Below are 14,457 nucleotides of genomic sequence, written 5' to 3' on the forward strand. Positions count from 1 at the left end.
TATAAATGAAACAAGTAATATGATCTACAAGCTAAACTGCAACCAGTCTGCTGTATTCTACGTGGGCATGACAATCAACAAGCTGTCTGTCAGCATGAGTGGCTAGTGACAAACTGTAGCCAAGAAACAGCTGGATCACCCACTTGCTGAGCATGCTGCCCCCCCCCCCCCCCCCATGATGTTTTCCATTCCAACGACTGCTTCATAGCCTGTGCCATCTGGGTCCTTCCCACGTACATCAGCTTTTCTCAGCTGTGCACATGGGTACTCTCCCTGCAATATATCATAAGTGCCCATAATCCTCCTGGCCTCAAAGTCATCTAGTCATTGTCCTTACACATCTAAGTCCTACCTGTCCCCATTCTAACACTATATTCCATCAACGCACTCTTGGTCTTTTTACTTCCCTCCTTTTCTGATAGCCCCTCACCCTCTTTATCTAGCTGCCCAACGGTCTCTCCATCTTGTCCCTGTAGGCTCCCAGAAGCAGCACTTTACTACCCTCCACCCCTACCATACTATCCCTCCCTCTCCCCTCCCCGCACTGGCATCCTCCTTACCCCCACCACCTTGTTGCATTTCCCATCATGCACTGTTGATTGCTGTCTGGCTTCAGCTGCCAGAGACTGTGGTCATATGTGTTTGTAAGTTGCATTTGCATGAGAGAGAGAGAGAGAGAGAGAGAGAGAGAGAGAGAGAGAGAGAGAGAGTGTGTGTGTGTGTCTTCTATTTTTGACAAAGACCTTGTTGGTCGAAAGTTCATTTTCTGACAATCTTTCTGTTGTGCTTATCTTTGACTCAGTATTTCTACTATTTGGTGAGTAGCAGCTATCCTGTCATTATATTGTTGATTGTGAAATTATCTGGATACAAGTAACCAGCCTACGTGCACTCAAGTTAATCATCAAATGTTTTTACGTCACTTGAATCTCCCATAACAGTTGTAGAATCATTGAAAGGAAGTTAACACTCAGTAGTATGGAAACGCATCAATCAAGCAGTATTAGCCGGAGATGACTTTAACTTACCAGGTATGGAGTGGGATGCCTTTGGATTTATTGCAGGTTGACAGGCAGCCCTTATAGTAGTTCTGAACACATTCTCTTGAGGCAGTTTGACAATCCACAACCGATGCAAATATTTTAGACCTTGTAGCTTGAAAAAAAGTGTGATGTTATTGAAAGTGTTAGTATAGAGACAGGGATTAGTAATTATGATGTCATCATAGTGATGATGGCTACTATAATTAATAAATTCATCAAGAAGGCAAAGAGTGCTTTTATGTTGGCAAAAAACAGAAAAGCAGCTGTTAAGACCCTACTTAGACAATGAATGGATGTTATTTAGTTCAAATATGATGGGTGTAGAGAAATTATGTGCAGAGTTTAAACTGATGGTAAACTGTTCTCTGCCGAAGTAAGTGTGGAGTAACAAATTCAGAAAATTTTGAGAAAACCCGATGCACAAAGTGTGTAGCAACTTCCACCATCATGTATAAGCAAAAGACCTTGCCAAGAATTGCAGAATATTCTGGCCCTATATAAAATTGCTAAGTGGGTCAAAGGCTTCTATTCAGTCACTCATTGGCCAGCCTGGTGTGGCAGTGGAAGACGACAACAGGAAGGTTAAAGTTTTAAATCTCACATTTAAAAAAAAAAAAACATTCATGCAGGAGGATCATACAGATCTACTGCCATCTGACCATTACACAGATTCCTGTAGGGATCATATACAGTGTGTTCCATTTATCTGATGACCCCAACGGATGGGTTTGTGTTTGCTGGCCACCAGAGCTGCAGGGGCAGTCAAATGGGTCCTGCATCCCCTTGTTAATGCCACATTATGTGCCTTTCCCTGCTGTGTTACTTGAACAGTGAAACAAACATCATCAGTATAACATTGAAGTCTGCAAAGGCAGCAATAGCAAGACCTAATTATTCCATTCTGCAATGGCTGTTTATTTACAATTCATATGTGCATATAGAGTCTACTCCTATTGTCTGGAGATTGTTTGAACAGAAACTTCCATGTGTTTGACTTTTGAGTCATGATGCGGTTCAAAAATTAGTGAATAAATTTTATGAAATGGAAAGTGTTCATAACAAGAAGTGTAAATGACAGTGCACCGGGTGCAACTGGCCTTTGTCGACTGCTGTATTCCACTGTTGCTACCACCCCTTGATGAAAGAATGGTACACATCTACTTCATCACTAGAATCCAGATTTCATTCAACTTCAAACCCTCCTCCTTCCTACTGAAATTTCTGGGGTGGTTTTCAATCTCTATGGCCTTTGTGGCTGCCAGTACTTCAGTCCTTTAAAAATGAATGTGATGGTCTCCTGGCTCAAAGCATGTTCCACAACAGCTGATCAGTCAATCTCTACCACTTCTGCTGTTGTCCTTGTGTTCTTCTAGTTGATTTTTGACCATTCTTTCTGTACTACCAACATACATCTCCCCACAACCACACAGAATCCTATAAATTCCCGGTTATTCCAGTGGTCAACGAGTACCCTTGTCCAAGAGGGTAGTTTAGGCCACACAGTTTACTGAAAACCCACTTACACACACCATTTTCTACACCAGGATTTGAACCACAACTTGCAACAGAAGTGAGGCATCACAAAAACATTGACAGATAGAGCAAGGAACATCTGCGAACCAAAACTGCTTGATGCAGAACTAAAACACCTCACCAATGCATTGCTCAACTATGGGTATTTGTTCACTGAGGTAAAAAAGAGCATTAGTACCACCACAGATATCATGATGAAACACAAGCACCCGTGAAATCAGAAGTTTTCCTGCCTGTCATCAAGGACTTCACCAACCATGTAGGAAAATTTAAAAGAAATGGAAAATCATAGCAATCTACAAACCCCCTTGGATGGTAGAAGATCACCTAAAGTTGGCTGAGGATGCTCTCCAGCCAATGAAAAAAGTAGGAATTTATAGGTTTCTGTGTAGTTGTGAGAAGATGTACATTGGTAGTACAAAAAGAGTGGTCAAAGAATGACTAGAATAGCACAATGGCAATTACGGAAGGGGGGAGACTGACAGACCAGCTGTTGTGGACATACTTTGCAAACCAGGAGACCACCACATTCATTTTGGTAGGACTCAAGTACTGACAGCCACAAATTGATACCATGGAAGACTATGCATAGAGGCCATAGATATTGTAAAACATCCCAGAAATTTCAACAGGAAGGAGGAGGGTGTGACACTGAATGACATCTAGATTCCAGTGCTGAAGATGATGTTTACCAGTCTTCTGCCATGGAGTGATAGCAACCAACAGTGGGTGACAGCAGTCAACAACAGCTAGTTGCACTCTGGTATTCAAAATGTGATGTCACACCACTTGCAGAAACATGGGTAAATGGAACTTTGCTGCAGTCATTAGCAAGCCAGGGTGTGGATCAGACACTCAAAGAAGCTATGGCCCCCTTGAAAATGTCCTCCATGGATGGGGATGAAACATTGGGTTTAAATGTGAAATCCATTTGACCACAGCATAATAGCCCAGAACATTTTAGTAATTGTGAGTCGTGCAACCTACGCACAAGTTAGGTTTTGTAAATGGGTTTTCAAACAAGTTCATGATGGTGAAATGAATCATTACCTCATTTTCACATAAGGCTTGGTTCCATTTACATAGGTAAGTTAATCTCCAAAACTGGTTACATGAGAGTATCAGTAGACTTAGTCTGCTTCATGATGAACCCTTCCATGATCAGAAAAATAGGAGTATGATGTGCAGCTAGAGGTGACAGAATAATAGGCCCAGTTTCTTTTTAATGACACAACTAACAGTGAAAGATATGTGCAATACATTTTGCAACCATTTTTCAATGAATTGAGTGAAAAAGAATAGAGCTTTGTTTCACAAAATTTTGGGTGTGCAGCCACATAAATTTTAAATTTATGCAGCTGCACACCCTAAATTTTGTGGAACAATCGTTGTGCTGTGAAAATATGAAGATGCACAAGAGGGCTTTTTGTTTTTTCAAAAGAATGTGGCAACAGCTCAATGGTCAATGTTTCTTTGCACATATTTCATTATTTGTTCCATAACATGTAGGTGTATTTGTGAATCTCAAGTGATGTTTTTCTGGGTGGTGAGTTTTTCAAGAATGTATTTTGTTGTAATATATTGAAGCTGTCATACATCTGGAAATATAAGTTAAGTTGCTGAGCACTTTGACAATTTTGTGACTTTAATTGTTCTGGTTACATATTCTTAAAGAACTAATTTTAGGGAAATGTGCCTCATATTATTGTCTTATCATTCCATTTGTGTATGGGGTGTGAGAAGAAAGAAGAATGATTGCTTACAAGCCCTTGGGCATATTCTCTATTTTTTTTAAAAAATGTGTTTAAGTAATTGACACTATCTGACGAAATTGGCTCTTAAGAAAGAGCCTGTCAGTCCCCCAACATCTACATCTACATGGATACTCTGCAAATCACACTTAAGTGCCTGGCAGGTGTACTGATATTTATAATGGTTTCTGATGTTTACACTTAAACCATTTTTTGTGTCTGCAGTGTAAGTTTTCAGTATGCTTAAATCATTCAGTCTCAGTAATAGGCATCTTCAGTGCTACGTAAGATTAAAAATTAGATGAGTCTGAAGAGTGATATTTTTCCATGTTTGTTTATAAATATTGTTTCAATTTTATTATATTTTTCAGTAAGTGGTATTTTTCTGAATATTGTAATACTTGACATAGCTCATACTCTTATGAGAATCCAATATCTTTTTCTGTTCAAGTGAGCATATTCTGCCACCATTTTAATGTATATTTGCACAATTAAAAATATATTTTTTTCTTGCAGTTGTTGCTTGGTTCATAATTCCAATGTCCTGGTCAGTAACAATTTTTGGTGACTACATCATGTATAATTCCTGGAGATTGTTTGTTACGGTGGGCTCCTTTGCAAGTTTTTTAGCATCATTTCTCATTTATTTGTGCCCTGAATCTCCAAAGTTCTTAATGACAAAAGGTTCCATGGATGAAGCAATGCAAGCTTTCAGAACCATGTACAGGTTCAACACAGGAAAGAAACCAGAAACATATCCAGTATGTATGCACTACTTACTGTTTGAAAAGTGATCCAATAATTCAGTAATACAAAATTACCTATGTGAATATACTTCCTAGTAATGTTATGACTACACTTTATGTTGAAAAGAACAATAAATGCTATGATACATAGTAATGAGAAGATAGCTTAAATGTGTTTTGAATAAATGATGCAAACCACACATACTTACAGTGGCCTCATATAAACACAATAACAAAATGAAGAAAGAGATTCTTCAAGTGATTCTTTCATTCGTATTTAATATCTTAAGACAGATGCTGTACGTTTGGCATTAAATTTACATAAAAATAATAGTCCAAGTGAAAAACTAAGTATTTATATTTTAGTATCAAACACATTACTTGCTGTGAAACACAGGTAGATAACACTTTTCAAAGCACTCTGAAAAATTGATAAGCATATTATTGTACAAATGGAGAATATAACATCAATGCAATTACAACAAATCATTTACATTTGTTTAATTGTTGTGTGTGATTTAGATGTGAAATGGTATACATCCTCATCACAAAAACACTGAGACTTCTCACATTAATAATGAACTATTTGTCATGGGGTATTTATATATGTCTGTGCCATGTTATAACCTTGATCAGTTCCTATGTGTGACCATTTTCAAAGTTTCATCAAAAAAGTTAACTTGGTGACAGTGAACAAGAGCAGTTTACTATAGACATGCTTTTGTCCCTGGCCATAAGAGAGGAAATCATGTAGTTTCTGCATGACCTCATGGAAAATGCCAGACAGAAATGTTTTGAGCAGAGGAAAGAATGAAGGCAGTTGTGTAGGACTCAAATGGGTCTGAAGTATATTTGGTAAATACACTGACTGGCAACATCATTCTTCATATTCTGGAGTCATTCTGCACATACATTGTCTACCTGTGGGGAGAAAACATCTGTGGTAAGTTGTACATACACCGATTTGATAGTTTTTGATGAAACTTTTTGCAGTGGAAAGACACAGTTTAGTGTCCAAAAACAGTTCTGTGCTAACATGCTATAACAAATTATTCCATAGTAATGTAAGCAGTTTAGTTTCTTTTGTGACAAGTGACCATTGTGACTGTTTGAAATACAGTGTGTTCAAAAGTTTTATTTTACTTTAAATACAAAACAATAAACAAGGCCAAATTAGCCATAGAATAACCGTAACAACAAGAATTAGTATAGATTGCTACTCACCACTCACCACATAGAGGGGAGCAGCAGAAGTTAGCAATTAAAAGTAGACTCTAGGATATTAATAATCTATCTGACATAGTCCATCATGAGAAGAAGAACTTGCACACACACACACACACACACACACACACACACACACACACACACACACACACAGGGTGAAGTAAAATTTGCACAGTCGGTCTTCGAAGTGTGACTCCTCACATGCCAGCGATAAAAAAATATCTTTCACAAAATTTCATCTGGCGAGTACATCTGGCAAAAAAAGGATGTTAAAGAGTGGCAATCTAGCAACACTGTAACACATGTATAGTAACTATCTCTGTCAGCACATGTTAGTTGTGCTGTACAGTTGGTGCAGTGGGTAGAGTTTTGGGTTAGCATGCAGGAGGTCGATGGTTCGATCCTGAGTTGAGGCATATGTTTTTTATTTGGTAAATGTAGTCCAGGTGGTACGGTATCTGGCATCTTAATCATCAACAGTGATTGCAGCTTGTCCTCTAGAAAAGATTTGCACTTAGGTACTATGATTATAGACATGGAAGATTGGTCAGCTTTGAAAAAAGCATGAATTTCTTTGCACCACTTCATCTACTAGATGCAGAACCTGTTTTCCTTGTACCCTACCCCAATGGTCCCATAGATAAGTACCAACTATTATTCTTGTCTTGCTCAAATCCACTACATTTTGTTAGGGCCTTACTTTATCAGTGGGGCAAGCAATGTGCTTTGTGAATAATGTCCAGACTTGGTTACTATTGTATGTGTTATCACTGTGGTCCCCTAATTATGTCTTTCAACATTAAGTCTGCTAACCACATGCTGTTTAGTACATATCTCAATCCATTATTATTATTATTATTCTATCTATGGGATGGTGGAAACATCATGTCTACTACCATTAGGGAAATAGTGTAATTTGAGACCAAACATTTCACAATTAACTGCTTCAGGATGAATTGTGCACAACAATAACTGTCAGAGGACTGACGGCGTGTTTATACTGTATGCGCTGTCCACCAGATAGGGACTAGTTGTGAGCGGAATAATGTGCCCATGACAGACTCCAATGTACATGCATATACGTATTGAATTTTCTCATTGTAAACCTCTAAACCAGTGTGGCAGAAGTATGGCATACACAAATGACGAATAAAACAATGGAAAATCCAGGATGGAATGTAACAATATTAGGAGAAGGAAAGTCGCTACTCGGCATGTAGCAGAGCCGCTGAGTTGCAGATAGGCACAACAAGAAGACTCCCACAATTAAAGCTCTCAACCATTGGTCTTCGACAGCAATGGTTACACACACACACACACACACACACACACACACACACACACACAGGCCCACACACACACAGACAAGCACGCGCAAACACAATTCACACACATGACTGCAGTCTCAGGCCACTGAAACCACTCTGCAAGCAGCAGCACCAGTGGATGATGGGAGTGGGGACTGGATGGGGGTAGCAGCAGGCTGCGGAAGGTAGGGGGAGGCATAGTATGGGTGGGGGTGGCAGACAGTGAAGTGCTGCAGTTTAACAGAGGGCAAGAAAGAGGTGGGGAGAGGGTGGGGGGGGGGGGGGAGTAGCAAAAAAGGAGAGACATAAAAAGACTGGGTGTGGTGGTGGAATGACGTCCTGGAATTCTAAACAATTCCTGGGTTTTTCGCAGTATTCTCATGGATGAAAAAATTCCCAGGTTTTTCCCAGATCTCCCGTTGTCCCAGGTCATATACACCCTGCGCATTCTATGTCGGCATGACAACCAAACAAGCTGTCTGTCCACACGAGTGGCCACAGACAAACTGTGACTAAGAAACAAGTAGACCACCCTGTTGCTGAACATGCTGCCAAACATTATATCCTTCATTTCAATGACTGCTTCACAGCCTGTGCCATATGGATCCTTCCCACCAACACCAGATTTTTCTGAATTGTGCAGGTGGGAACTTTCACTGCAATACATACTACACTCCCGTAACCCTCCTGGCCTCAACCTTCATTAGTCACTGTGCTCACCCGCCCAGCCACTTCCCTGTTCCCATTCCAGCGCTACACAGCCATCATTCCACCACCACACCAAGTCTTTTTATTTCTCTCCTTTTCCACAACCCCCCCCCCCCCTTGCCACCGCTCCCTTGCCCTCTGTCTAACCTGCAGCACTTCACTGTCTGCCACCCCCACCATACTATTCCTCCCCCTCCTCACCCTAGCCTTCTCCTTACCACACCCAGTTGCCACTCGCATCATGCAGTGATGCTGCTGCTCACAGTGTGGTTTCAGTGGCCTGAGAACGCAGTAATGTGTGTGAGTTGTGTTTGCATGAGTTGCATGAGTGTGTGTGTGTGTGTGTGTGTGTGTGTGTGTGTGTGTGTGTGTGTGTGTGTGGTATGTGTGTCTATCATTAACCAAGGCCAATGGCCAAAAGCTTTAATTGTGTGAGTCTTTTTGTTGTGCCTATCTGCAAGTCAGCATCTCCACTAAATGGTTCTCATAATATTGTTACAAACGATGAAAATGTGGATATGCTTCTGGTCCTTGGTGCACCTGATAACAGGGCTGGTGTTGCCACTTGTGAATATGTTGCTAGATATGCTCATCAACGCCATCCAGATAAAAATGTGTTTCGTAATCTGGAGCTGTGCCTTTGGGAATCAGGTTCTCTCCTTCCATCATCTTATGGCAGAGGTCATCCATAGACTCAGGTATTCCATCTACTGAGTAAGATATTCTTGAGGTCATACACGAAGAACCTCAAAAAGTACACGTGGCATAACAAGGCAGCTGCGTGTCTCGCAATGCATGGTCGTTAATGTGCTGCAAAAGCATGGGCTGCACCCCTATCATTATGCTTTCATGCAACAGCAGCATCCTGCAGATCGCCATCACCAGATGCAATTCTGTGAATGGTTCCAACAACAACAGGAAGCCAATGATGACTTTGTGAACACCGTAATATGGTCGAATGAAGCAGCATTCATTCATGAGGGTGTCTTCAATATGCACAATGCCCACCACTGGTGTGAGTTTAACCCGCATGTCACTCGCGACTGTGGATATTAAGTTCGCTTTGGTATTGTGGCGGCAGCACCGTCCAACGCACGAAGGGCTGAACTACTGCACTGCCGACACAAGTAGGGGCAGCTGTACCGTTATGCGGAATTTCGGCAACGGTGCGTCGCACACCGGACCGCACGGGAACAAAGCTGCCACCAGTGCGAGCTAGTCGACGCGACGCGACACATGTCTCCCCAGTTCTTCCGCCGCGGACCACGTGCGTCGAGTCAACGTGACTCCGCCGTAAATGCGTACGCGCGGGCGTAAACGCAGTCGCCGTTAAATTGTCTTTTGTTTCTTCGTGGACGTTACGGCGCCTCCGGTCGCGCCAAGAGCAGAACATTCTGTGACGCGGTCTTTTGTCTCGCTCGGTCCACGCGGTCGCGCCACGGCTCGTCACTGGAGTGTGCACCCTCCGGGATCGGTGACCGAGCCGTGCCGCCAGTGCAACGCGCCTATATAGGCGGACATTAGCGAAGTATATTATTTGTCATTTATTGTAACGGCAGGAAAAATAAATGTGTCCTGTCCAGAAACCGCTTTAGTCATTTATTGCCACAAAGCCTCTCCCATGAGCACAGTGCGTGGGCGCGGTGATAAATGCCGGTTCACTGCACATGAGCGACTGTAAGCGGGGATACAGCACGTACCCGCTTCAGTATCAACGTATGGGTTCAGAATATTGGGTGACAGGTGTTTGGGACCCTCCATGTTGCCTGCCCAGTTGACTGCACAAAGGTATCATGCAGTCCTTTCAGACTATCTGCCTGATGCGCTGGAAGATATTTCAATACATGCTCAGTAGAGGATATGATTCCAACATGATGGTGCACCTCCACACTCTGGAGTTAATGTGTGACAGTATTTGGATAGAACATTTCCAGGGAAATGGCTCGGATGTGGAGGTCCAGCTGTATGGCCACCTTATTCACCTGACCTAAATCCCCCGGATTTCTTCTTGTGGGGACACCTGAAGGAGCACTTGTACTCTACTCCGCCGATGAGTGTGGAAGAATGGATAGCTCCTGTTCCTGCCACTCTCATTACTGTGGATGCAGATTTGCTGCAAAGGATCCAGAGCTGTATGATCTGGCAGGTTGCACAATGTTTGGACATTGCACGGAGGTCGCTTTGAGAATCTGTTGTACTGAGGACAATGTATTCTGTTGTGAAGGTCATGCAGCCATTGCACGGAGGATATTATTGTCGATGGTTGCTAATGTGCAACATCTGAGCATGTAGTATGAGTGACAAGTAGATGATGTTTATTGTACTGTGCTATCATCTTTAGCATCTCGAAATTGATAATGATTTTGTAGTTATTCTGTCGTATGACATGTCATTTGTTTCAACTGTCTGTTTCTTATTTGTCTAACCATGAGTTTTTATGTGCAGCATTACAAAATGTTGTAAATTTAGGATACATGTGACCCAAAAAACAGTGTATATTACGGTATGAAATGTCAGAATGAAATTAGCAAATAAAAAGACTGTACCCCAAACCAGGATCGAACCCTCGACCCCATGCATGCTAACCCAAAACTCTATCCACTGCACCAACTGTACAGCATGACTAGTATGTGCTGACAGAGGTAGTTACCATACATATGGTTGCAGTGTTGCCAGACTGCCAATCTTTAACATCTTTTTTCTGTTGGATGTACTCGCCGGACGACATTTTTGTGAGAGACGTGTTTTTAATGCTGTCATGTGAGGAGTCATGCTGTGAAGCCCAATGCATGAATTTTGCTTCGCCCTGTATATATACATAACAAAGAAAACAATCAATTTTTGAGATAATAATTTGATTGGATAGATAAAAAATCTACTCACTCCGATTAATGAGGGAATTAGTATATTTCATCAAAATATACAAGGTATTAGAGATAAAGTTAGTGAACTGCTTATAGATGTTGACTCTGAAATTACTGGTATATCTGAACACTTCTTAAATAAGGAGATAATTCAGAGGCTTCCTTTACCAGGATACAGGTTGGCTGGCAGCTTTTCTAGGAGCTCTTTGCGGTGTGGGGGAGTAGCCATGTATGTGAAAAACGGTATCCCATTTGAGTCAATTGATGTTTCAAAGTACTGCACTGAAAAGGTGTTTGAATGTTGTGCAGGTGTGGTTAAATTTAGTGGAGCTAAACTTCTTACTGTTGTTATTTATAGATCCCCAGACTCCGATTTCACAACATTTTTGCTAAAGCTAGAGGAGGTTCTTGGTTCACTTTATAGGAAATACAAAAAGTTAGTTATATGTGGTGACTTCAATATTAATTGTATAAGTGATTGTGCAAGGAAAAGGATGCTGGTAGACCTCCTTAATTCATATAATCTTATGCAAACCGTATTCTTTCTAACGAGAGTGCAAGGGAACAGTAGAACAACCATAGACAATATTTTTGTTCATTCGTCATTATTAGAAGGGCATTCTGTTAGCAAAAAGGTGAATGGCCTTTCAGATCATGATGCACAAATTTTAAGTCTAAAAGATTTTTGTGCTGCAACACATGTTAAATATAGTTACCAACTTTTTAGGAAAGCTGATCCAGTTGCTGTACAGACTTTTGTAAACCTTATCAAGGAACAAAAGTGGCAAGATGTTTATACTGCTGATACAGTAGACGATAAATATAACGCTTTCCTCAAGACTTTTCTCGTGCTCTTTGAAAGTTGCTTTCCGTTAGAACGTTCAAAACAGGGTACTAGCACAAACAGGCAGCCTGGGTGGCTGACTAAAGGGATAAGAATATCTTGTAGAACAAAGTGGCAATTATATCAAAACGTTAGAAACAGTCAAAATCTAAATGCAGCAGCCCATTACAAACAGCATTGTAAGGTGCTTAAAAAAGTTATTAGGAAGGCAAAAAGTATGTGGTATGCAGATAGAATAGCTAAGTCTCAGGATAAAATTAAAACCATATGGTCAGTCGTAAAGGAAGTGGCTGGTCTGCAGAGACAGGTCGAGAATATAGAATCAGTGCATAGTGCGGATGTCCGTGTTACTGATAAGTCGCAAATATGTACAGTACTTAATAATCACTTTCTGAATATAGCAGGTGAACTAAATAGAAACCTAGTCCCAACAGGGGATCATATAGCGCTCTTAGAAAAAAGTGTTCCGAGACTGTTACCTGAAATGCTCCTCCATGATACTGACAAGAGGGAGATTGAGTTAATAATTAAATCACTAAAGACCAAGAACTCTCATGGATATGACGGGGTATCTAGCAGAATACTGAAGTATTGTTTCACGTATGTTAGCTCAGTACTTAGCCATATCTGTAACTTTTCCTTTAGGAGTGGTCGGTTTCCTGACCGATTAAAGTACTCGGTAGTGAAGCCACTTTATAAAAAGGGAGACAGGGATAATGTTGACAATTATAGACCTATTTCTATGCCATCGGTGTTTGCTAAAGTTATCGAGAGGGTTGTATATACAAGGTTACTGCAGCATTTAAATTCACATAATTTGCTGTCAAATGTACAGTTTGGTTTTAGAAATGGCTTAACAACTGAAAATGCTATAGTCTCTTTTCTCTGTGAGGTTTTGGACGGATTAAATAAAAGGTTGCGAACGTTAGGTGTTTTCTTTGATTTAACGAAGGCTTTTGACTGTGTTGACCACAAAATATTCCTGCAGAAGTTGGAACATTATGGAGTAAGGGGAGTAGCTTACAATTGGTTCGCCTCCTACTTTAAGAACAGAAAGCAGAAGGTAATCCTCCGCAATATTGAGAGTGGTAATGATGTTCAGTCCCAATGGGGCACTGTTAAATGGGGCGTTCCCCAAGGGTCGGTGCTGGGGCCACTGCTGTTTCTTATGTATGTAAATGATATGCCTTCTAGTATTACAGGTGATTCAAAAATATTTCTGTTTGCTGATGACACCACCTTGGTAGTGAAGGATCTTGTGTGTAATATTGAAACATTATCAAATAAAGTAGTTCATGATATAAGTTCGTGGCTTGTGGAAAATAATTTGATGCTAAATCACAGTAAGACTCAGTTTTTACAGTTTCTAACCCACAATTCAACAAGAACTGACATTTTAATCAGACAGAACGGGCATGTTATAAGCGAGACGGAACAGTTCAAGTTCCTAGGCGTACGGATAGATAGTAAGCTGTTGTGGAAAGCCCATGTTCAGGATCTTGTTCAGAAACTAAATGCCGCTTTATTTACCATTAGAACAGTATCTGAAATAAGTGACATTTCAACACGAAAAGTAGTATACTTCGCATATTTTCATACGCTTATGTCATATGGTATTATTTTTTGGGGTAATTCTTCTGATTCAAAAAGGGTATTTTTGGCTCAAAAATGGGCTGTTCGAGCTATGTATGGTGTAAGTTCGAAAACCTCTTGTCGACCCCTATTCAATAGTCTGGGAATTTTGACATTGCCCTCACAGTATGTATTTTCTTTAATGTCGTTTGTTGTTAGCAATATTAGCTTATTCCCAAGAGTTAGCAGCTTTCACTCAGTTAATACTAGGCAGAAATCAAACCTGCATGTGGAATGCACTTCCTTGACTCTTGTGCAGAAAGGAGTGCAGTATTCTGCTGCATCCATTTTCAATAAGCTACCACAAGAACTAAAAAATCTTAGCAGTAGCCCAAACACTTTTAAGTCTAAACTGAAGAGTTTCCTCATGGCTCACTCCTTCTATTCTGTCGAGGAGCTCCTGGAAGAGCTAAAAAATTAAGCAAATTCCAGTGTTACATTCTTGATTTTCTTTATTTAAACTAACGACTTGTCGCTTGAATATGTTTCTTACATTTCATTTTATCTGTTTCTACAATCGTGTTATAATTTCATGTATTGACTCGTTCCATGACCATGGAGACTTCTCCTAAACGTGGTCCCACGAAAAAAAAAAAAAAAAAAAAAAAAAAAAAAAAAAAATGGAGGGCGGCAGAACACACACACAAATGAAGGTTGTAATTAGGCAAGCTTTTGGAGTAAGTGGGTCCTTCTTCAGGCAGAAGGGTTGAAGGGGAAGCAAGAGGGGTGAAGGAAAAGGACTGGAGGGGTCTAGGAAAATGGGTAGATTTTGGGAAAGTCACCCAGAACTGCAGGCCAGGGG

At 40.8% G+C, this 14,457-nt stretch overlaps 1 protein-coding gene across 1 annotated transcript in view; it reads left to right on the plus strand.

The window, feature by feature from the left end:
* The window catches only part of LOC126485031 (synaptic vesicle glycoprotein 2B-like), a 280,668-nt gene that overhangs the window by 172,995 nt on the left and 93,216 nt on the right, over window positions 1-14,457 (plus strand). Inside the window, exon 6 of the mRNA XM_050108635.1 lies at window positions 4,844-5,088. Coding sequence (XP_049964592.1) covers window positions 4,844-5,088 — 245 coding nt within the window. The remainder of the gene's footprint in view (window positions 1-4,843; window positions 5,089-14,457) is intronic.

The sequence above is a fragment of the Schistocerca serialis genome, chromosome 6, assembly GCF_023864345.2.
Source record: "Schistocerca serialis cubense isolate TAMUIC-IGC-003099 chromosome 6, iqSchSeri2.2, whole genome shotgun sequence".
In the NCBI taxonomy this organism is placed as follows: domain Eukaryota; kingdom Metazoa; phylum Arthropoda; class Insecta; order Orthoptera; family Acrididae; genus Schistocerca; species Schistocerca serialis.